Source organism: Plectropomus leopardus, chromosome 5 (genome assembly GCF_008729295.1).
Source record: "Plectropomus leopardus isolate mb chromosome 5, YSFRI_Pleo_2.0, whole genome shotgun sequence".
Lineage (NCBI taxonomy): Eukaryota > Metazoa > Chordata > Actinopteri > Perciformes > Serranidae > Plectropomus > Plectropomus leopardus.
This window is the reverse complement of record NC_056467.1, coordinates 35,938,066-35,960,691: the sequence shown is the minus strand read 5'-3', so window position 1 is coordinate 35,960,691 and position 22,626 is coordinate 35,938,066. Positions and strand designations below refer to the sequence as shown.

The 22,626-nt window shown below is 38.3% G+C and overlaps 1 protein-coding gene across 1 annotated transcript in view; it reads right to left on the bottom strand.

Annotated features, from left to right (window-relative positions):
* LOC121943001 (unconventional myosin-XVIIIa-like) overlaps positions 1-22,626 on the bottom strand; it is a 205,336-nt gene that overhangs the window by 114,074 nt on the left and 68,636 nt on the right. Inside the window, 6 exon segments of the mRNA XM_042486347.1 lie at positions 188-347; positions 457-598; positions 8,870-8,956; positions 10,053-10,245; positions 15,195-15,285; positions 15,591-15,761. Of these exon segments, the coding sequence (XP_042342281.1) occupies positions 188-347; positions 457-598; positions 8,870-8,956; positions 10,053-10,245; positions 15,195-15,285; positions 15,591-15,761 (844 nt within the window).

Sequence of the window (22,626 nt, the reverse complement as noted above, 5' to 3'; positions counted from 1 at the left end):
ACTTTTTGATTTTGCTTCTCATTAAGGAAGCATTGATATTACAGACAGAATGGTACACTTTTGAAAAACACAGTCGGACACATGGATGTACAGCATATAAACCCCACAGCTTAGATCACTGATCCCCACAGACTCAGCTCCAATAAACTGGATGTTGCACATGTGTGTTTGCTGTGAGTGGTCATACTTCTGGGAGTCCTGCAGCAGCGTGGCAGCGTTCTGGGCGGCAGGGTTGTGCTTGGCGTGGCTGAGCCAGCCCTGAGCATTGTACTCCACCCAGTCCGTCCCGTGGCTGTGGCCAAGCAGGAAGAGGTGGGGCTTCTCTCCTCGCAGTAGCAGGCTGGATTCTGCAACACATGATGTCAGGATTAATATCTGTGCTGTCTGTGGGTCCCGCAACCTCCAGAAACCTGTTGTCGATTGCTTTAATAGGCAGTGATACATTTGAGTGCTCACCTTTGTTTTCTCCCTTTGCAGAGCCGTAGTAACTGAAGAGTCTCTCAAGCATTGTTTCCTCTGAACCTCCGGGCTGAACAGCCTCCTCCTCCATCAGCCAAAGGAGGCCTCGAGCCTCATCCGTCCTGGCCAGAGTGCGCACCTAAGATGATACCAACACTAAGAAATGTCCACTTTTTTTTTCTTGCTTTCTTTTTCCTTGATTCAAAAAAATCCGGAGGTCAAGGCAGAGAAATCTTTTTCCTAACTTTAGATCATAAAGCAATGTGCAGGTACAAAGTAAATGTAACACATTAAAAAAGTGTAATACACCAATATGAGTTTTACTCAAACAACAAGAACAAATATTAGAACAATTACTACAAGTCAACATTATATTCAAGGGCATAGCACCAAATTCTGGGCCTTTTGCATAAGCAGTCTGTGGGACCCAGATCCTTCCCATCAATATCCATGTTTATCTCACACGCCTTTTAAAATTGTTTTTTTTTCACATCAGTCTACAAAAGTCAATTTGCTTTCTTTCCCTTTTTTTTTTGTTGCTTTAGTTCCTTTAGTTCCTTTTTTGGTTTATCCTTTCTTGAGGAAAAACGTGACAGGGTGTGTTGGTGTTCCTGCAGTATAAGCAGTCAGTCATTTGGCTTTAGCTGCATTTGGGACAAATCCACAGACTGTATATAAAGATGGACAACATTACAGCTCCCCCAAAGTGTAGCTTTTGAATATGGACCACCCCCTGGTGTCTGTCTGTCCCAGAAATGTCCTCAAATCCTAGAAACATGTACTGGGCCAGGGGTCGCCCGATATTAGTTATTCATGGCTGATGCCATTACAGATTACTTGTAGTTAATGAGACTGATAACAATTTTTGGAACCGATATGCATTCACAATAAAAATGAAAATCTGTCATGCTTAATCAAAACTGAAACTTTCATCATCATATACAGCAAGTTCCCAGGAACTTCTTTTATAAAGTCAAGTGAAAAATTAAATTAAAATGAATAAATAAAAATAATTCCTTGAGGTTTTACAAAGTTAAAGTTCCTCCCATGCTGACACTTTCTTTGCACTTTTTAATTCATTAATTTTATTGGCAATCATTAAAATAAAACTTATAAACAGATAATAAGTTAATTGCCAAATATGGGCCCCAATAATCGGCCAGGCCAATAATCTGTTGACCCCTACCTCTGTCATTTTGCAAAACTGGCCCTCAAGCAAAGTAGTTTGAGTATCCAGGTGTTATAATGTTGCTTTTAAAACATCACTCCTCATTTCACATTACACACTGTAATGTTGTCAAACTAGACAAGAGACATGCTCGTCTTCTTGTGCTGATGCAGCACCGGGCATCTTCCACTCGGACACATTAGGCAAACCAACTGATGTCATGACCAGCAGTCATTTTTGTTGCCTGGCGCCCCAGAGCTCTCAGGTTCATTATAAGGCTGATACTGTGTAGTCTAATCCCTGGATAATAAACACGGAGGTCTTTTGCGTTTGAGAGACCACCTCCAGCCAAATCTTTAATATTCCACTGTACACACAGGACAGCGATTCCTGGGAATGACCTCATGGCTACAGCTGGAGACAGCAGTTGTAGTAGCTGCTGTTTCTATGGAGAAGAAAGCAGCAAGTTCACAACACTCCACTGCACTTGTGAACAAATGACAAGCAAAGTGTCTTCAATAGGATTTTAAGGCTGGTCTTTGGATGTTTGTTAGCACTCTGCACCCCAGAAAGCTGCCATTTTCTTACGTCTTTCTGTGCCGCTGACCTTGCTTTCTAACACACGTTTATCTTTTGTACTGATAATTCAACCTGCAGAATTTTAACGAGCACTTCAGCCTTGGAAGTGCATCATCAGTCTCTTCACATCCTCTGTGCAGAAAACGAAGAGGTCTTTTACCTCCAGCATCCTGGACGACAGAAATAATTCCTCTGACTTCACTCATCATCATGTTGTCCTGAATGTCACTCTATCTACTGTCTTAGCTCATTCAGATGTCCTTTTCAGAATTTAGTATTACTTTACTATTACCCAAAAGCTAACTTCTTAATAGATTTTAGCCTCTGTCCATGTTGAATGTAGCAAAGGATGCTTGAATGAAATGCGATACAATTCAAACGGGCAGTTTTAACCCTTTGAAACCTGAGAAAATTTGTTGATTACTTTAAAAACACGGAAAGAAGGCTATGAGCAATAAAAAGAAGAAATCGATCCACAAATAAGCAAGAAATTGGTGAAAAGTACGAAAAAAAGATCTGAAAATAAACAACAAAAAAGGAATTTAAAAAAATCAAAAAGGAAATCATCTGGGGAAATTGATTTTTTTTAAAAATTTAAATTAATACATACATTAAAAAATAAATAACAATAATTTTTTAAAAATTGGAGGATATCAAATATGCAACGGTGATAATTATAAATATATTGTTTTCCCTTGCCTTTTTTTCTTCCCTTGACATTTTTCATTAGCTTTTTAAAAATAATTTTCTGAATCTTCTCCTTTCTTGCAATTTAAGAAACATTTCTTACAAGCTGAATGCCCTGCCTTGTTGTTTTCTCTTTTCCTTAATCTGTTTTCAGTTTGTTTTCAGCTAAATTACTCAACCAGGTATTGTTCGAAAGGTGGGTTTAGGTTTTCCCAGCATATCTGAGCTCAAGATACCAGAGTTAGGCTCTGGCCATGAGTTTAGGGACTGCATTAGTATTTTAGTATTTTATCGGTATAGAGAAGGCCCTAGCATAAAACTAGTCTGTCTCTGCATTAGAAATACACAAATACTTTTGAAAGCGGTGCTTTCGAAACTCTGTTTTTTATCTCTGTTTTGAAAGCGGTGTTTTCAAAACAGAGATAAAGGACACTTTTGCTCATGAGGTGGAAAACATACAACTACCAGACTGCATCATGCCAGACTTAAGGGCCACCCACACCAAGCACTTTAACTATAACCATAACTATAACCATAACTATAACTATGTGAGCATTCACATTTTAAACAGCAGCGCAGAGCACACGCTACGCACTCCACAAAAATGGATGTTGATGAGCTGCTGCTGCTGTATGCTGCAAGGAGGCAGAGTTTCATTTATCCTTTGGTATGAGTCAACATCAGTTTGCTAACATTGTGGCGATGGTAAAAGAGGACATCAGTAAAGACAAAACCAACATCAGAAACCCATCAGTGCCAGACAGCGTTTGGCTGCATGTCTCAGGGAAAAATGACTTTTTTGTCTCATCTGCAGCCCAATAATAGGTAACAAAGCTGTTAACAGCTGTGATTGAGTGATTACACTATGTTAAAGGTTGTTCCTAAATCCTCAATGAAAAAGGAGAAGCTGCAGTTCAGAAATCAATACTGTAAGCACTCCTGAAATACTACTATTTTGATAGTGTTGAAAAAAATGTTCCCGAAATGTCCTGATAACACCCAAACTGAACACTTTAAATTCAGAGGATTTGGATCTAAATTAAAAATGTGTTCTGTAGCCTATAAATCATCATATTAAGGTGATGTTCAGTACCACCATCTACTGGTCAGAATCTGCTACAGTCTGGGAAACAAATTAACTACAATGACTAAATTCAATAAAAGTAAAAAGATAAAAATAAAAACAAAAAGAAAATAAACAGAAAATAGTCCACAGCTTCATACATCTTTTTCAACATAGAAACAGACATTTTGTGACATTTAGGACATTTTGTGGAACAAATTAGATATTAGAATGTTATGTGACATCTGAATAAGACAGATTCTGATTGGCTGTTAGTATTTCTAATGTAAAACCCTTACCACTTTCATTGTCGTTATAGTTGAAGGGTGGACTCTGCCATCCACCTGAGTTGAAACGATTTTTAAAACTATCTTTGTATAGTTAGAGTTATGGTCATAGTCATGGTTATGGTCATAGTTATAGTTATGGGCGGCCCTTAATAACTGCTCCTGGTAGATATACATAATGTGGACTGGTTAGTGTGAAACAACGGCGTCCAGTGATCTTGTGTAACAGTTAAACGGTAAGCTAAAACATGTTTCTGAAAACATTTGAGGTGAGAAATATGCAACTCAGTCACAGACTCTCGGTTTATATTTGATCAGTGCTGCTTAGTTTTACCATTTGATCTGTTACAGCTAAACAAGGCCCTTAAAACACGATTCTGACAACATTTTAGTGGAGAAATAAGCAGCGCAGTAACATTATCTTCCGATCCAAGTTTTTTGAGAGAGAGGGGAGGGTTACTGATTTACAGCCTTTGTGCCCGCGGTCAAGAAACAGCCCAAAATCCGGCAAAACTCCACTGAATAATGTATCAGGGAAGAATTTAGTGATTTGGGGGCTTGGTGCCCAGGCTGAACTGCCTTGCTTTGATTTCACCCATTCTCTAACTAGGAATGATGGTGGGCTGTTGGCAGCTGTAGAAGTTATGCTGTTCTCTAAACCCTCAATGTAACTAATATAGACTAGTGCAGGTGATGGAGAACTGGAGGGAATTTGTTTTGAAGTAATATGTAATATGTATATATAAACCTGGAGCGACATTACGTTCCCTTCAGACGCCTTTCACAGATATTTAAAACTTTTTAACCCTGAGTCAGTTGGTGCAATGTCTTTCAAAAACATGCATAATGAGAGGTAATAGATGTTTGACAAATGAGTAGATTTAGGATATTATTTTTCAAAAGCTAGGAGAAAAAAAAGCATTGGAAAAACTATATTTATAACTAAAATAATTATATATTTAATATTATGTTACAAAGTTATGAAAAAAACTATTTTTAAGCACTTCTCCCAGGTCATTTCTGTGTTGCTGTTACTCAGGTTGCCATACTCAGGTCTGATTATTTGGCAGCTTTATAATGTGTTTTAGGTCCCCCTGGTCCCGGAGTTAATAGGCATGTATATGTGGTATACATGTCAACCAGACTGTTAATATACAGGTTTTTCAGTCTTATTCAATAGGATCAATATTCTACTCCTTTATTCCAATAAGCAACAACTGTTTTAAACTGCTGGTTTCAAGATGAGCCAGCTATCTAAGGTTTCATTCCGTTTCAGACTATTTGTATAGTGGCTGGCTCCTGTTCTGCTGACGGGATTCTTAAATTTCTGTGCTTGGCAGAGACAAGTGTCTCTAAATAAGGAGGTGGAACCTCTGCAAATAGCCCCCCTTTGATGAAAAGAGAATGTAAACTGACTCTCAAGGCATTCCTGAATAAAAGAAGAGATACTGTATTGTGCTACTGAAACCTAATTAGCAATGAGGTGCACTGTGGATCCTTCATAGAGATAAATGCGCTTGCTTTCAGTTTACCATAAATCACAAGCCAAAGATTTGTCTTTGGTGCCTGTGTCGTTTATTATAAAATAAAGTGTTTAAGTGGTAAGCAAATGAACAACTCAAGTCCACAGGGCACAAGATCCAAACTTACCTGTTATATTACGTTTTTTTTTTTTTTATAGCCATTGAGCTCTTTAACACAAACAGTTTGTAATCGTTTGTGTTACTGTTTGGTAGCACGTAGTGAATATTCTGTTTTTCAGGTTTTATTGTTGTGTGCTAACTGGCTAACTTGCATCTTGAATCCATGCTGTGGCCTTCCAGGGCCGTATTCACAAAGCTTCCAAGTGCCTTAAGTTGCTCCTGGTGACAAATTTCTGAGAAAATTGTTAGAATGACAACATTCGAAGAATTTTCCTGGGTCCTGGTACAGATTAGGGACTGGAAAATATATATAATATAATAAACTAATTAAGAATTAGAATTAGTATATTATAATTACATATACATTTACATATAATTATAATTGTAATTATAATTATATATTGCTATGGCAACGGAAGTGCATGTAGATGCAGCAGGCTGTAGCTCCACAAATCCTTGCTACTTTTTTGCTATATTTTTCTATTTCCTCGATACCATGGCCCCCTCTGCTGAGGCACGACTTTTCTACGATTGCGTGGCACTTGCGTGGCCATCTCATGGCTGGCCTGACTTGAACCAGGAGCTGTTCCTCTACCAAGCCTTCTTCTGTCTAATGTCTGATGCAGGAGAGTGAAGTGAAAGAGATGTGATTTTGGCTCACTCAGCAGAGGGGGATCAGGGACTGCTCTGCGCACGTTCACCTAACAATCGGATCAAGCTGTTGCTCTGGTATGGTAAATGGAGTGTACTTGTATAGCGTTTTTCTAGTCTTTTCGACTTCTCAAAGCGCTTTCACAGTGTGCGGTGTCACATTCACCCATTCATACACACATTTACACAGTGGTGGCAGAGAGACCGTACAAGGTGCCACCTAGGTAGTAATCATAGTAATTCATACCCATGCACCCATGCAGCCGCAACCGCCCCGGATGGCAGACATTGTTGGGAGCCATAAGGACTCTGACGCAAGTTCAAAAATGCACTGCAGGAACTGAACGATGCCATCAGCAAGCAAAACACCAGGCAACCGGATGGAATCTTCATTGTAGCAGCTGATTGTAGTCAACTCAACTTTCAACTCAAAGATGTAGCAGGAACAAGAATAAATTAAATTTCGTTTTTTTAAACTTTGTTTAAAAAATAACCAATAAATCTACCTTAGCTTACCTTAATTTACTATATATATATATATATATATATATATATATATATATATATACATACACATACATATATATATATATATATATACATACACATACATATATATATATGATTTTATCGTGTATCATGATAAAAGAACACCCACAGTAAGTAGATTGTGGTGAATTTCCATGATCAGGATAACTGTGAATATCGCATTCAGCAGCACCTTAAGAGACTGCTGTGGCACCAACAATAACAGACTGCCAAAACAGGCTATATATGCACCAACCTCAAAAAATGCAAAAGATCTCAATCAAGCATTATCATATTTTTTTCCCCCTTCATTAAGTTTTTCACTACAAAGGATGTACACTAAAAATGATGTCTCATCTGTTATGGAATATAACTATTTGTTTCTTCACAAAATGTTCTGTTAAGTCAGGAATATTTTATCAACATTTTAAAGCTTCTAAGCATATTTTGAGTTTTATTGGGATTGTGAATCGCAATTATTCATCACTTGAAATTTCCGTATCATCCCATTCCCAGTATGGATAAATGATATTCACAAACCATCTTAGCTAGGAGCTGAGCTAGGACTCCTTGCTAGAAGTTCTTATACTAAGTTAGGAGCTCTCTGAGAGGATTCTAAAAATGTTTGTAAAATGGACCCTTGTTTCACTTTCCCCCAAGGATTTTAGTTCAGAAAAAAATAATCTGTTTAGGTTGGGTAACCGTCTTCATCATAAAGATACATATGGGCAATTGTCAATATCAATTGTCAATATCTTCCAAAATAATAACAATAAAAATTCTTAGTTCAGGAGATACTGTGATTTAAAGGTTAAAAGTAACACTACTTAGTTAAGATAAAGGAATGATTGCTGTCATTTTAAAAGAAACTAATACTGACTTTCAGTAGGAACCAGGATAGGAAATTAGATTTTCTGTGTTAAAGCCTTTTAACCCGTTAAACATGTTCCATATGAGCATTTTGCTCATTTGACGGTGCCTTTAAAAACCCTTAAGCATTATGGTTACAAAAAGAACTACTTTGTTACAGGATTAGAAAAACTGCTATTATGCCTAAAAGAAACCAAAATAAGTCTTTAACTCTGTTGACCTATACCCCTGCCCATGCCTTGACCTCCTCCCCGATACAGTAATTTGCTGTCTCCCTTTGCTGCTGATGCTGCTAATATGATGCTTTATCAGAACTTAATCTGCTCAGTCTTATGTGATTTCCACTTCACACACACAGTGGCATGTTTACATTTGCTTCTTTACAATCAACTTCAACACAAATGCATTCAGAGGCCTTTTCAAATACCTATTAATGCCACTTGCTTGAGCCAACACACATCAATGCTGCAGATTCACTGCCAAGGCCAGGAGCCACACATATTTGTACAACTAATAACTGAATGGGCATTGCAGTACAAGGCCAACTGATGAGTAGAGAGAGAGGGACCCTTCCAAGCCAACAAGAGGGAAACAAATCACAAACTTGAATCCAAATAATATTGCTGATGTAGGATGAATTCCAAAAGGAAATTGAGTAAATAATTAGAAATCACAGAGAGCCAAACTAATTGGATGGAGGCAATGGGCCTAGTAGAGGATATAAATGATCATTGTCAGCTTTTGTCTCTTTTTAAGGATAAAGATTGGATTTGACAAAATCTCAGGGGGTGTTTGTACCAAACACCTGGCAGATGAAGAGTAAAATAATACATTTTTTAAAAAGAAAAGTCTCAGGTAGGAACAGAAGACAGTGACATCACATGCATAGAGATGCCTAAACAGACAGTAGTATAGAGGTGTTTGTTGTGCTTACCAGAGCTTGGGTTGAGGCTTGGTCAATAGCTGCTACCGACAATGAGGTACTGGACTCTATGTCATCTAAAGCAAGCTCTATGTTTTCCTGGATGCAGGAGGGGATAAAAGCTCAGGTTAGTACGCTATAGGAGATGAGATCATCAATAAATCACAACTGTAGCTATTCAGGTCGATTATCAAATTACCCATTGCTAGACTGTGGATTGGGTTGTGTGAGTGTACATTTCTTTGTAATTAACACAATGCTTCTGACATGTTTCTTATTGGATTTTGCAGAGCACTGCAATTAAGTTAATTTGTCTCAGTGTGTGTCTTTCTCATTTGGCTCTAGTGGTATGTAACCATGCAGATACTTTCACTTTCATGCATCAAACTGGCCGTCTCCAAGATTTCAGAGCTGCCGAAAGCACTGGAGGTGAATGGAACCAAGGATAATCCCAAGAATTTGATGTCAACAGTTTTCATTGGAACTACTTCCAGCAGTAGTGATAGTCCTCAAAGAGTGACTAAACCCTACACTTCTGGACTGAGTGTCTTCTCCCTGAAATGTGAAAAAAATATCAAAAATGGGCAGGGCTAGGAGGGGGGCTAAGATACGCCCAGTCACCCAAATTGTGCCGCCTCTCAGTCCATAGCACCTCCCTGCCCCTGTACACACACAAAGTAGTCTGTTGGTTAGAGGACAATGATGGGGGGTAACAGGGACGAAATGGGTCAGCGACAAGGGTGCCCAGTTGAAGATGAAAGCAGGCTCCTGTTGTCAGAATAGCAAAATTCGATAACAATAGCAACAATAGCTGTAAAAGGTAATTTGGGGATTTAGTTACTATTTAAGAACACTGTTAAAGATGGTATGTTCTGTGGGATGTTTCTAAATGTCTTTTTTTTTTTTTAATGCCATGGACACCAATACATTTACACAGGCCTCCACTATATTAGGGTGGAGGCAGGTTATCTCAAAACATCACCAAATAAAACCAAAACTACACTGTCTGCATGGGTAGATGCCACTTGGGGCATTATGTTGTAATTTCAACAAACCAATCATTTAAATCAATATATTTGACTTTAATTCATTGAGATTATTTTAACCGCAGAGATTTCAGATTAGTGTTGTTTCAGATTAGTGATGTTCTATCCATGACACTGATTTGTGTAATGCTCTGTGGGACCCACAGCACCTCCTTGTATCTCTCCAGCTCCTGGACAAAGGTGCGCTCATGGAACAGGGTCTGCAGCCTCTCCTGGGTGTAGTTGTGGCAGAGCTCCTCAAACGTGGCTCCCCGCTGCTGCTGAGCCAGCCGAGGGTTCTGGAAACCCGGAGTGTCCACGATCAGCAGGGAGCACAGAGAATGCTGACTGGACTTCAGAGCCCTGAGGGACACAAACAGATGTGGAGCTTTGACACTGGGAAGCTGCACATTTTTGTGAACAGCTTGTTTTGTCTAAAATACAAAGACATTAAGTTAACCATGAACTCATACAGAGAACAGCAGTTGCAACTTTGTTTTAATGTTTAACTGAGCTGTTATAAAGATGAATTTCTGTTTTTACTCGAGACAGACAATAAAGAATCTATCAATCTATCTATCTTTAACATAACCATGCTCTGAATATTTTACAGAAAACCAACAAACAACAGGTTGATAGAAGAGACACCTACAGACCAAGAGTTGTGTGTATGACACCACCCCAGAATTGAACTGGGATTTCTTTTGGGCAAATTATTTCCTGACCATAGAAATAGTTCAATAAATGTAACAAGTTACATAATTGATATATGTCTATAGCACGTCATTTATGTTAGACTGGGTATCGATTAAAAAATTGGGATACCAGCACCAATACCAGTACCCTTAAAGTAATACTGATACCAACTGAGACCTCAATTCGATACCCAATGGAATGGAACATAGTACAGCCACAGTTTTGCACATTTTGGAGGCATCTTGTCATGCTGAACTGCCAAATCTTTCAAATAAACTGTTCTTGACTTCACCACACCACAGACTTTATGGGCTGTAGCTGCTGCTACAGGAGTATGAGCTCCAGCTGTACTCTGCCAAGCACACATTTCAGTGTTGGTGTAAGTTTATTGGGACCAGTTGAATGCTCATTGTTGGATGTTAGCTGTTGATGCTGCTGTGTTAGCTTTGACAGCAGCAGAAAGTCTGCTGATCTGGCAGGGAGCCCAGAATGTCCGGGGTCAAATCCCCAGCACTAAAAGGATCCAATGTAGGTATCATTTGACTGAAAAAGTTTCAATATTACTTTGCACTGGGCTATTTAGGTAATTACCTTAAAGTTATTGGGTAAAGATATTTAGCCCTAACATTATCGCTGTTTATTGGTAACATTTTCCTTTTTGTTGTTGTTTTTTTTACTAATTTCTTTTATATATTTTTAATTTTATTGTGTGTTTGTTGGATTCATTATTTGGTTGTTTTTATGTGTATGATGCTATTGAATTCTAGTACTAACTGCTGCATCAGTATCAATGAATGAGAATCGGTGGCGGTGCTTGCCATAGGTGACATAGGTAGTCGGCTAAAGTGCCATCCCAAAAAGGGAACTTAAATTGTGCCTAGAAAAAAAACTTCAAGTCAGTCATCACATACTGAACAACATGCAACGTAATCTTTGATGGGTAACATCCTAACATCAGCATTATGATTGTGTCAACTAAACGTAAGAGGAGACTGTGGAGAGAAAGAAAATGAAAAAAATAAAATAAAACAAAATAAAACAACAAATCCATGTTGAAATCAGAAAGAACAGAGCTAGTTAACTTTACCTGTAAGCAGCCACTGGCCACAGATAATACATCAAGCTATGCTCAAGTCATACATAAACTGCTGATCATATTACAAAAAACACAAATTTAGTGTTTAGTCACCACTATACAAGTGTAGCAGCATTAATTTGCAACTTTCAAAATTAGAACTGCTATCTGTAAATAACACCATGTGTGCGGGGTTTACAAAGAACTGCTGCAGAGCATATTGAAACAAAGGCACATGGAAAATCATTACATGTGAAATGAACTGCAGACCAGTGAAACACACATTGATTTCATGGCCACCTGTTACACTGCCAAGACTAATTGTTTATTGCAAAGACACACAGAAGAATAAAAAGTTCTCTTAAAAGAGATTCAAACAATAACACAGAGCTGCAGACTGTGTGTTTACCATACACAGTAGAAAAAGCAGTGTATGCTAACCTTGCTCAAGTTTGACTTCTAAACAACACACAGCTTCAACAAGCAACTTTTTCTATGCACCTGTTGTTGATGCACATCCTGGAATTTTAGTTCCACAATATTTAATTTCATTTGTTTTGCACAACAATAAATGTGCAAACAACTGTGCATCACAAGAAAAGCTGGGAGTAGAGAAGCAGCTGAGTTGAAGTGAGGCAAGTACTTTAAATTTGAAAAACATGATAGAAATTTGCAAAGTCACTAAAAAAAGTTAACCACTGAAAGGAACTGATGCTGTAGTTGAAGTGTAGTCACGAAAATGAGCTGAAGTGTACGGAAAGAAAATGACCTATGTGCAGGCAACTGAAAGGAACTGAAGTATTACTAAGATTAATCAAAGAAAGGAGTTTACTGTTAGTTGAAGGATAAGCTTTGAAAGGAGTCGAAATGTCATGTGAAATGTGAGCACTCAACAACATGCTACATGCTATTACCAGCATTTATTTGTTGTTTTTGCAAATAACTTAATTTATCCTGATTTTGGTTATATATAAACATGCTTTATTGTGTAGCTATCATGAGTTCTTGTGTTATTTTTAAACAATAAAGCTGACAAAACCAAGGGCAACAGTGTGTTTTTGAATATGCCCCTCTGCTCTGGAATAGCTATCCCCTCAGTCTGAGATCGGCATACTCTAGTGAAGCTTTTAAGAGCCTCCTAAAAACCCCCCCTTTTAAGAAAGCTTACCCTTAATATTGTTATTTGATGATTTTATATTTTTAACTTGTTATCATTCCAATTAACAGTGGTTCTGCTTTAGTTTCCCACAGTGACTATTTATGCACATCCATATACTTTGCATTTTCACCTGTTTTAAATTTAAGAGTTTGTTCTTTTATTGGCATGTAACCTGTTTTATATGACATCATCTCCTTTATTAGCATCTTATCTGCTTATACATATGGTTATTTCTTTTACTCTTAACTTTAATCTGTCTGTATTAGTTTAATTCTCTTATCCACACTATACTTACTTATTTATGAAATTGTATTTTTTAACTTATATGTTCTTGCACGCAGTGCTACTTTATTATTTGTGCTTTAACGTTCTTTAGGTTATGTCATAAGGGGGCAAGGGAGGATAAAGATGATGATGATGATGATTATAATTATTATAATTATTATTATTATTACTACTACTACTACTACTACTACTACTTCCTACTACTACTATCATTATTATTATTATTATTATTACTATTATTATTATTATTACTAATATTATTACATAAGGAGCGCTGTTGAAATATACACCATTAAGTTAGTCACCATACCCTTGGAGCACAGAGTGTACCGTAGGCACGGATGCTGCAGCGGAACTTCAGGCACAAAGTGCAATTTAATCATTCACGCTGCTGGGTCTAAAGTTTGAAGTTACCAACAAAAAGCCGCTCCCCTCATCCACTGATCTGATCTGATTCACAAAACGTGCGTCGACGCGTCGCACCGTTTCACACAGCGTGCCGCATGAGAGCGTGAGCACCGCCGAGGGTGTTGTTTTTGTTTCGCCGCTTGTGTATCAAGTTAGAGTGTGCACACTGCTCGCCTGAGCAGCGCTCGTCAGGCGCGTCTGAGCTGCATGTCAGCTCCAACACATCTACAGAAACCGTGGCTCGTCGTTTTTTTATGCGTGACGCCCGCGTTAGTTGACTCTATACCACTTTATACCATGGTTTAAAGTCTCTCTGTCACAGAGATGAGGAAATACAAATATGTTTGTTTTACCTCAACCTACTTGCTTCCCTTTCAAAACAAAAGCTATCTGATTGTGTCTCTGTGGACAGAATGCCATCAGTTGCTGATACAATGCATTTTATTTAGAAACATTTACAGGATGGGGTTGTCAGCCCTGCAGGAGCTTGCACAACTTCATAAATGAGTGGATTATGTGCTTATAAATATGAAAATACAGCACTCATATCAGCAGGTAGCGGTATGCCTTAAGGCCCAGTTATGGCTGGACTATTTTGATGCAGGAAGAATGTACTAGTTATAATTATTTCTGTTAGAAAAAAGTTATTGTGTTATTCAAATTGCATTAATACTACTATAAGATGTTTTGTTGGACTGCTAGATTTGAGGTTTGTTACTGTAACAAAGAGTAACTGCTTTGTTACTCTCCCTAAAAGTGACTTGAATTTTATTATTGTTTTATCTATTTTGCTGTTGGATTGCTAAATGTAGATCGCACTACATTCCTTTTACTTGAGTGGAACAAGCTCCTGCATTAATTTTATATTGGAGAGACTTTATATCAGACTGTAAAACACAAATAACCAGTTAAGACTGGGCTATTTTTTGTTGGGGAATAATGCCCTGCAGCATTTTAAAATGTTATTTTCTGAAAATTTGTTGTTATATTAATAGAGGAATAAAAAAATAATAGTTAAATCAATAAAAAAAATCAATAGATTAATCGATTAATCAAAAAACTAATCAATAGATTAATCAATAAAAAACTCATCTTTAGGTGAAGCCCGAGATCTGATGAGCTCTAAACTGATCAACAGATCAATTATCCACCGTGTGAGTCACAAACTGCTGCTGAGGAAAAAAAACCTCAGGGAAATTCCCCTAAATCTGCATTCATGAACAAGTAAAAACCTCTAAATTTAGAGAGGGGGCACATAATGATATAAAGGGACACAAACACACATGATTTACCAATAAGCCAAAAGGAACTGTTGGAGTTAAATTAAATAAAACAGAAATTAAAGTGAGCTGGCTGTATGTAAAAATTGGACTGCTATTACAGAAGAGAGGGTGGAAAATTCAGAAAAGTTAAGCGTATGCAAGAAAAATGGGGAAAAAGGTAACAGAGAGAGAGGAGAGAGAGTTAGAGCTCAAAGGGATGGAGGAAGGATGGAGGACGGATGGAGAAAAAGAAAAAAGAAAGCAGGTGTGAATCTGCATCCCATGTCAATTTTCAGATAAACAAATTTTGAATCAGAGGTTTGTTTTAATAAGTACACTTATGTAGCACCTACAACGTTGACACTTTTGAAGAAGTACTCATAATAAGATGAGACCGTTTTAGGAGGTAAATGCTGAAAGGTCTAACCTGTTAATTAGGGAGATGACAAGAGTGAAGAGCTCTGAGTAGAGTCCAGACGCCATGGCCTCCAAACACTCCAGAGCTGTGATCTTAGAGCCTGCGAGACAAAAGGTGGTAAAGAGACAACAGATCACAGTCAGAGCCAACTAGAACAAGATGAAGCATGTCACTTCTAATCAACTCCCTGTCTACAGCAGATACCCACTGCTCAGGGCCAGTTTGGGTGTTTTAGGGATATTTAAGTGATAGAAAAAGTGAGCGAAGTGTTTTCCTGCAAGGACTATAAACTGTTTATCAAATCAGCAGTAAGGCAACCACGTAAAAACACATCAGATTTTAAGTGAAAAGCCAACACGTCAGTCCTCTTACAAAGTAGACCCAAGACTTGGTTTGGGTTTTTACCTGAGCTGTCCCCTTGGCCAGCATCGTCCGTTCCTCCTCTGAAGGATGTGGAGTGCTGTAGTCCTTTGGCCTGGTGCTTAAAGATAGACGAGGACAGCTCCTCCAGCGTACAACCCAGCAGGTAGGCCGCCTTTTGGGCCCATTCATGACGGGCAAACTGCCTGCGTCCCGCTATAAATAAAGTAAATTGTGTTTAAAGACAAAATAGTATGCAATAAGGACTTGAGGAAGAAAAGATAACGACACTGACAGGTAGAGAAATATGAAGAGGGCAGAGCATCTCTTGGGCAAAAAAGAAGCTTCAACTGAGATACATCAGAAAACTTGTGTGTAGTTTCATAGTGCCTTTGCTTTTGCTGAGCTGTAGCTAACATTAACTGGAAACACTTTCTAAAAGTAGAAATTAGCATCAACCACAGTCTTTAACCCAGGCAGGCTTTCTCACAGCAGGTCTGTTTATCCAAAACAGATATTTTCTCTCTGTTGTTGAAGGAGTGGAAAGTATTTTTGTCTGGATACGGGAAGACAACTGTGGGAGTTGTGTGAAAACTGACAGCTAAAGCGCTAAGATTCATACTTAAGGATGAGTTTTTCCATCAATAGGACATTTAGTTCTTTTTCTAACTTTTCTTACAACAGGTCTAATTTTCAATGTAGCCATCAGAGAGCATCCACACACAGATGAATTTGGGGAAGTGGCGTAAGGAAACAAGTCCTCAAATCCTCCAACTGTGCCATGGTAGACTGTTATATGCTAGAATAGATAAAGTCCGCACACTAGTAAATGCTCCCATCAAAGTTTATTCGATAACCTCCACACATGTGAAGTAGGGGTGTGCGATATGACAATATTAGATCGTGAAGAATTAGAATGTGTCCACGATCTGCCATCACGGAGAGATCATTGTATCGTGCTACAGTGCACATTCTATCTGTTGTTGTACTATGCTCACACGCGACGCATCCAAACTTTTTGGCTGGACCACAGGATGAGGTCTGGCTCTGATGGTGGACGCGGGCAGTGCAGCCTCTGCTCGGACCCGGAGATGAGCGAAGCTGCAGAGGGAGGATGTGTTAATGATCAGCAGGTACAGCTTCAGAGAGAGCAGCTCCCCTCCGTTGTGTGACTGTGTCTTCTGTTAAGTGTATTGTTCTGCATTTTAACATATTTCAGCGTTGCCAACTCTCACACTCCTGGCATGTGACACACGCTTTCACTGTCAATCTCACGCTCTCATGGTACCAAAGCAAATCTCACAGCAAAACACTGCGACAGCAGAAGTGTTGAACGATCATGTAATGCAGTGAAGGACTGACTGTAGAATATAGACAATTATTTGACAACCGAGCAGCGTTTCATTATCAGGGATCAAACAGCTGATCGCCCAACAGTGGAGCACAGTGAGACGTACAGACAGAGCAGAGCCTCTCCTCACAGCACCAAAGTGTCTGAATGAACCAACAGTCAAATATTCAGAGGTGGAAAGTGATTTGTTTAGATTTCTGAAGACTATTTTGTGTTAATTTCAGGTTTAGTCAGACTTTGGATGGAAGTATTTAGAGCGCATCGCTTCGTGTCCCATCCAGCCACTGACGCTGAGCTCTCATTATTATTATTACCAGGGACAGACGTAGTGATTTGAGGGCCTGGGGCCACAGGCACATGGGCTTATTTTCAACCTTTCTCTTAATTTAATATGAAATTTCCCTAAAATATGTCTTCAGTGTACTCGGTGATAGTAAATAAGTCCCTGAAGGAAAAAGGGTGGGAAACACTGTACACGGTCCAGCCATATACTAGGTTTTAACCTACTCTTGTGCACTCTTTTCTCAGCTGAATCTCACTATTTGCTAGTCCGTTTCATGCCTTCCCTATAGATACACAGATAAACCAATCATAATAAACCACTGAGTCTTGGTTTTCCCCGCCCTCCCCCTTTATTTCATAAGTGACAAGTCATGAACGAAAATGATAACACGGAGCAGTTTGTCCCCCAAAAAATCAATAATATTTTACCTGACAAAAGATATAGTTCCCATCAAAACAGTGGAGAACAAAACTGCACACGCAGATTAAAATCTGTTCAAAAAGGTACTTTGGCCTAAATTCCATTCTGTTATTCTTTTTTATTTTAGGGCTATATTTTTTACATAGGGAAATTAGCTTGGTTGTAATGTTAAGTAACTGGCACAATAGTCTTAAAATCCAAAATGAAAAAAAAGCTTGGTAAAATCATGATTATGATCCTACCTTTTAAAACTCGTGATATGATATTTTTGCCATATACCCCACCCCTAGAGTGACGTCACGCATACATACTTTCATATGTGCACTCTTTCTTTGTTTTGTTGACGTCCCTTCTTCTTCCTCCTTCTTTTTTTTTGTTTTTTTTTCTTGGCTTTCTTCTATAAATTCATGCTGTTGGACTTCAAGGTCAAAGCCCGGCACAGGGACTATGGAACATACACCTGGGCCAGTTCCAGTTAAGGCGTATGCATGAAAGAGTAAATCCACCCCCGGCCGAATTATCTGGGTGTGTTAGTCTGACTTCAAGAAATCTGACTTAATATGATTTCAGTCGGACTAACACGTTTATATGTATTTTAAATTCCAGTTTTAGTCACATTAACACAATATAATGAAATAATACATTAGATTCCAAAATCTAAGAGCCACTCAATAGATAGCCATTGTTTTTTGGCTGGTTAGTGAAGCAAATCTAGCAGCCACTTGCATATTTTACCAGCATTTGGCTGGTGGCTGGTGGCTGGTGGCTGGTGCGAATTTCCAACCCTGATCTTACCAGCGCCCAGATCTCTTTACTCTTCCCCCAGTTTAAATTTGCACTGGCACTTGGGTTGTTGCTGCAAAACAAAAAGACTTTTTAGGAAAAACTACGAATTGTACTTTCACATTTTGTATGCCCACCACCACAAAGACAAAGAGTAGATTGTGTTGCATTTTTCTTTCCTCAAATGTTTTTAGAAACAGATTTTACCTTGCTGCTTAACTATAATTTGAGATTGTTTGTTACCACCCAACTACCATACTCCAAGTAATGTTTCCTGTGTAAAAACAGACAAGTTCATATTATGTCACCCACCAGCAGTAGCGTTTATTGATGTAGTGCAGTGCAATGCATTCTGGTAGTTGTAGGTTTTCTACCTCTTAAGCAAAAGCAAAGCCCTGTTTCTATGATTTCTCTGGTCATGTAGCAGTAAATCCAAAAGTACCAAAAATCCATCTACTGCATAGAGAGCCTAATTTTATAAAAAGGCCATCTTTACAGTGGAGAAATCTTAAAATAACCTTAGCTGAGCATCTGGGCTTGACTTCCTGCATTACAAGATTAGAGGTGCAGGGTCTGATTGTTGAAGGTAAACCCATATGATGTAAGATAGTTGTCAAAAAGATGTATTCATAATTAATCATTCTTATTTGCAATTTTAACACTTTCTATGTCAAAAAAAGTTGTTTTACACAAAGTTCTGCTGTCATATATGTGAGTCTGTGAAATTGGGTTCAAGTTTGGATTGTTTTTATATGAGTAAAATCTGTGAGTGCAAAGTCTTATGATTACAGCTCACGTTTCTACTACTATGAAGTCTTCACTGTGAGCACAAATCCAAGTTAATGGATAAATCGAAAAGTGCTGAAATGACTTCACTGAGGTCACAGTCAGGTCGCAGGGAGAGTAATCCATCTGCAATTCCTCCAACTGCGCGTGCCCCAGAGGCAAACATGGAGGGCAACAGCGTACCAAGTATTCCGGGGAAGCATCACAGGTAATGTCAATAAAAACATGCATTGCATAGCCATTATTTATTTCATAAAATCAAACCATTATGTATAATATACATTACTTGGAGTCACAAACTTATTGCTTTAACTTGCAAGCTAAAGACACATGCCGATAGTGCTATTTTAGTGCTATCTATACTGGGCTTAGAAGTTGGCCAGTGCTAAGTTATTTTAGTTAGTTAGCACTGAACTGCATGATATGAAACATATAATGTTACCCAAAACACAATGCACTGTTCCTATATGTTCATCACCAGAGCATTAACAATCATGCCACATTTGGGATGAGTTAAAGTGAACCAATAACTTTGTGATAACACGGAAGGAGTGAGAAGGTTGATATGGAGAAACACAGTTTACATTTAGTGAAATTATCAATTTGACATAATGTTGATCAAAATACGAATTTTATCGATTTATATTTGCGTTATTTGGCGTATAAATCTGTCCACTGTATAGATCCAGTCAATTTTCCGCTGGTTTGCTCACCCTCCTAACCCTCCTGAGTGCATTTGTTTTCAACGAAGCCTTTAAGAAATCAACCCGTGGAGCGGTGTGTAGTCTTGTCCTTTATTTACAAGAGATTATGATACTGGGCGGGAGACACTGATTATTCATGGGTATTTAAGCGAAGTAAATGAAAGCCTAGGGAATTAATTTGTGTTTTCTGAGATATGTGGTGGAAATCACATTTAAAACAAACAATTCAGATGTAGATTTTTGCTAATCACTGTTGATCATGCCCTGCCCTGACTATCTGACTATTAGTCTGGATGAGGAGTGTGTCTCCATTTGGTCTGGAGGCAATTCAAAGCCCGTTTGTTAGAGGGAACCAAGGCAACATGACAGCCTGCACAGCCAGCCAATCAAAGAGCTTAGATGCAGAGCCAGACAATCAACAGGCACCTCTGCCAAGCACAAACTTCATGGGGAAACACGGGATAAGCTGGGAAATACAAGTTGTGTGCTAGGAAGTCAAAGCACTAACTACAGATGTGAAAATGAACAAGCTTTACTTTGCTTTTGAGAATGTGTTGTGGTGTGATGGCGGCTTGGGAGCTGTATGTGGGTGACATGGGGAGGCATCAGAGAAAGCGGTTTAAAGGGACGGCAAAGTTCTGATACCCATGATTTTCATCTCTCGGTAGAGAAAAGGGTGAGAGAGGGAGCGGGGAGAGGCGTCATGAGGCAAACACGAAAACACAAGAGAGCAGCAGATGAAGAGAGGAGGGGCAGGAGGAGCAGAAACAATAAAAATGCTAATGTCTCAAGGCCTGGAAGGAATGATAAAGGCATTAAGACATAAAATACAAACAAGAGAGCCTCTGAAATAAAGTTTTTTAAGTGAAAAACAGTCAACAACTTGTGTGTTGTTTTTCCATTACCTTCATCTCCATCTGTGTTTGATAGGGCACAGCATGCAAACATGCAAGCAAAGAGAGGGGGTTAGAGATAACAGTTCACAGATTCATCAATTCACAGGCACAGGAAAACATAAACATCAACATTCAACAACACTGACTCCCACTATCATGCTTTGGAAGAGCAAGTGGAGGAGTTAGACATGTTGGATCCACAGGGCCCTGCTTTACATCAGTGGATGCTAAAGAGTACTGAAAGAATGTCCTCTACTGTGAGTAAAGTACCAGCCAGTGCAGACTGAAGACTTTCAAAATAACATAACTGTTTGAGCTACATGATGTTATTTTGCCCCCAGACTGTTGTAGTGTTGACACAGAGATACAAAAACTACACATCTAAGTTCAGACGAGCTGTGCTGCTTATTCCAGTTGGACAGAAACAAAATATTACTCAACAAAACCATGCAAGAAGTCACTGTGAGTGTGTATGTTTGTCCTGCCTCCATCCCTGCATCCAGGTTCATGTCTCAGGGTTTCCTGCAGTGTTTTATAGCAGAGTATAGCAGAGTTGGGCCACCAGTGCTTAACATAATTAAAAAACACTTTTAACATTACCTTTAAGGTGGAAGGACCAAATACACTCCTTCACACAGCAAACTTTTGACAGAGCAGTCTCAACTCAAAGTCCATTTACTCCCGGGTTCCTTCACATTTTCCATTTCAAAATTCTCAGACTTTTTGGATCATCTTTGTCATCAGAGTACAGTTTGCTACATGATTATTATGTAAATAAAGGGTCTGCCTTAAAATTACACACATTTGTATCACTTTTCACACAAAATGTGCTTTTCAAAATAAGGCTATAAAAACATTATACATTTATATGATTTTCTATTTTCATTTAGTTATTTTTTTAACCAACGTCAGTCCTAATCATAAATGTCAAATATTCATTAATTTTCAGAATTTTAACCTTTTAAATGCCAGGTTTGTTGTCATGATGCCACTTTGTTTGTAGATCAAAAATAAAACACAAAAATTGAATTATTTTCACACAGCCAAAAGAAAGAAAAAAAAGAAGAAGATTGGCTGTGTTCAAGCATATGGAATTAATTTAGGCCAAATTGTGTATTTTTGTTTGATTTTGGAATTTCCAGCTCAGCTCCTACAATAGGTCTAAAATACACTGTGGAAACTAAATTGTTACACTCAGACTGTAAAGTGCAAAAAATGCTCCATTGAAACGCATTCAAACTGCAATTTTTGATCCCACAGCCATCAAAGCATAAAAACATGCATTGTATTATTTATGGGTGTCATTCAGGGCTTTTGTCTTGGAATTTGTCATTGTTACTACTTTCCAACTGATGATGTCGTTTTTACCACATTTGGCATATGGAGAAAATACAGCCTGGTGCTAATCACTGACATATCTCAGGCTGTGGTCATAATAAAAAATCCACTTCCGCATGTAGTATCCTGAAAATAATTAAATTTTCTGTTTCTTTCTTTTCTTTTTAAATTCTGAAAATTAATTAATATTTGATTTTAATTACTGGGGCTGGTGTTTGTTTTAAAAAATAACTCAATGAAAGTAGAAAAGCTTGATTTTGGTAATGTAATGTAATATTTTTGAAGCTTGATTTTGATGTGCATTTTGTGTGCAGAGCAATATGAGTGTGTGTACTATTAAAGCAGTATTTCTCACAAATGCTCTTGTGGCCAAATTTGAGCAGTTACACACACCACTACAGTTAGAGAATGTTGTTTTTTTGTTTGTGTTTGTGTGTGTGTGTGTGTGTGTGTGTGTGTGTGTGTGTGTGTGTTTAGTGATCCTTTAAGTTTTCTACACTGTAAACTTAATCAGTCAATC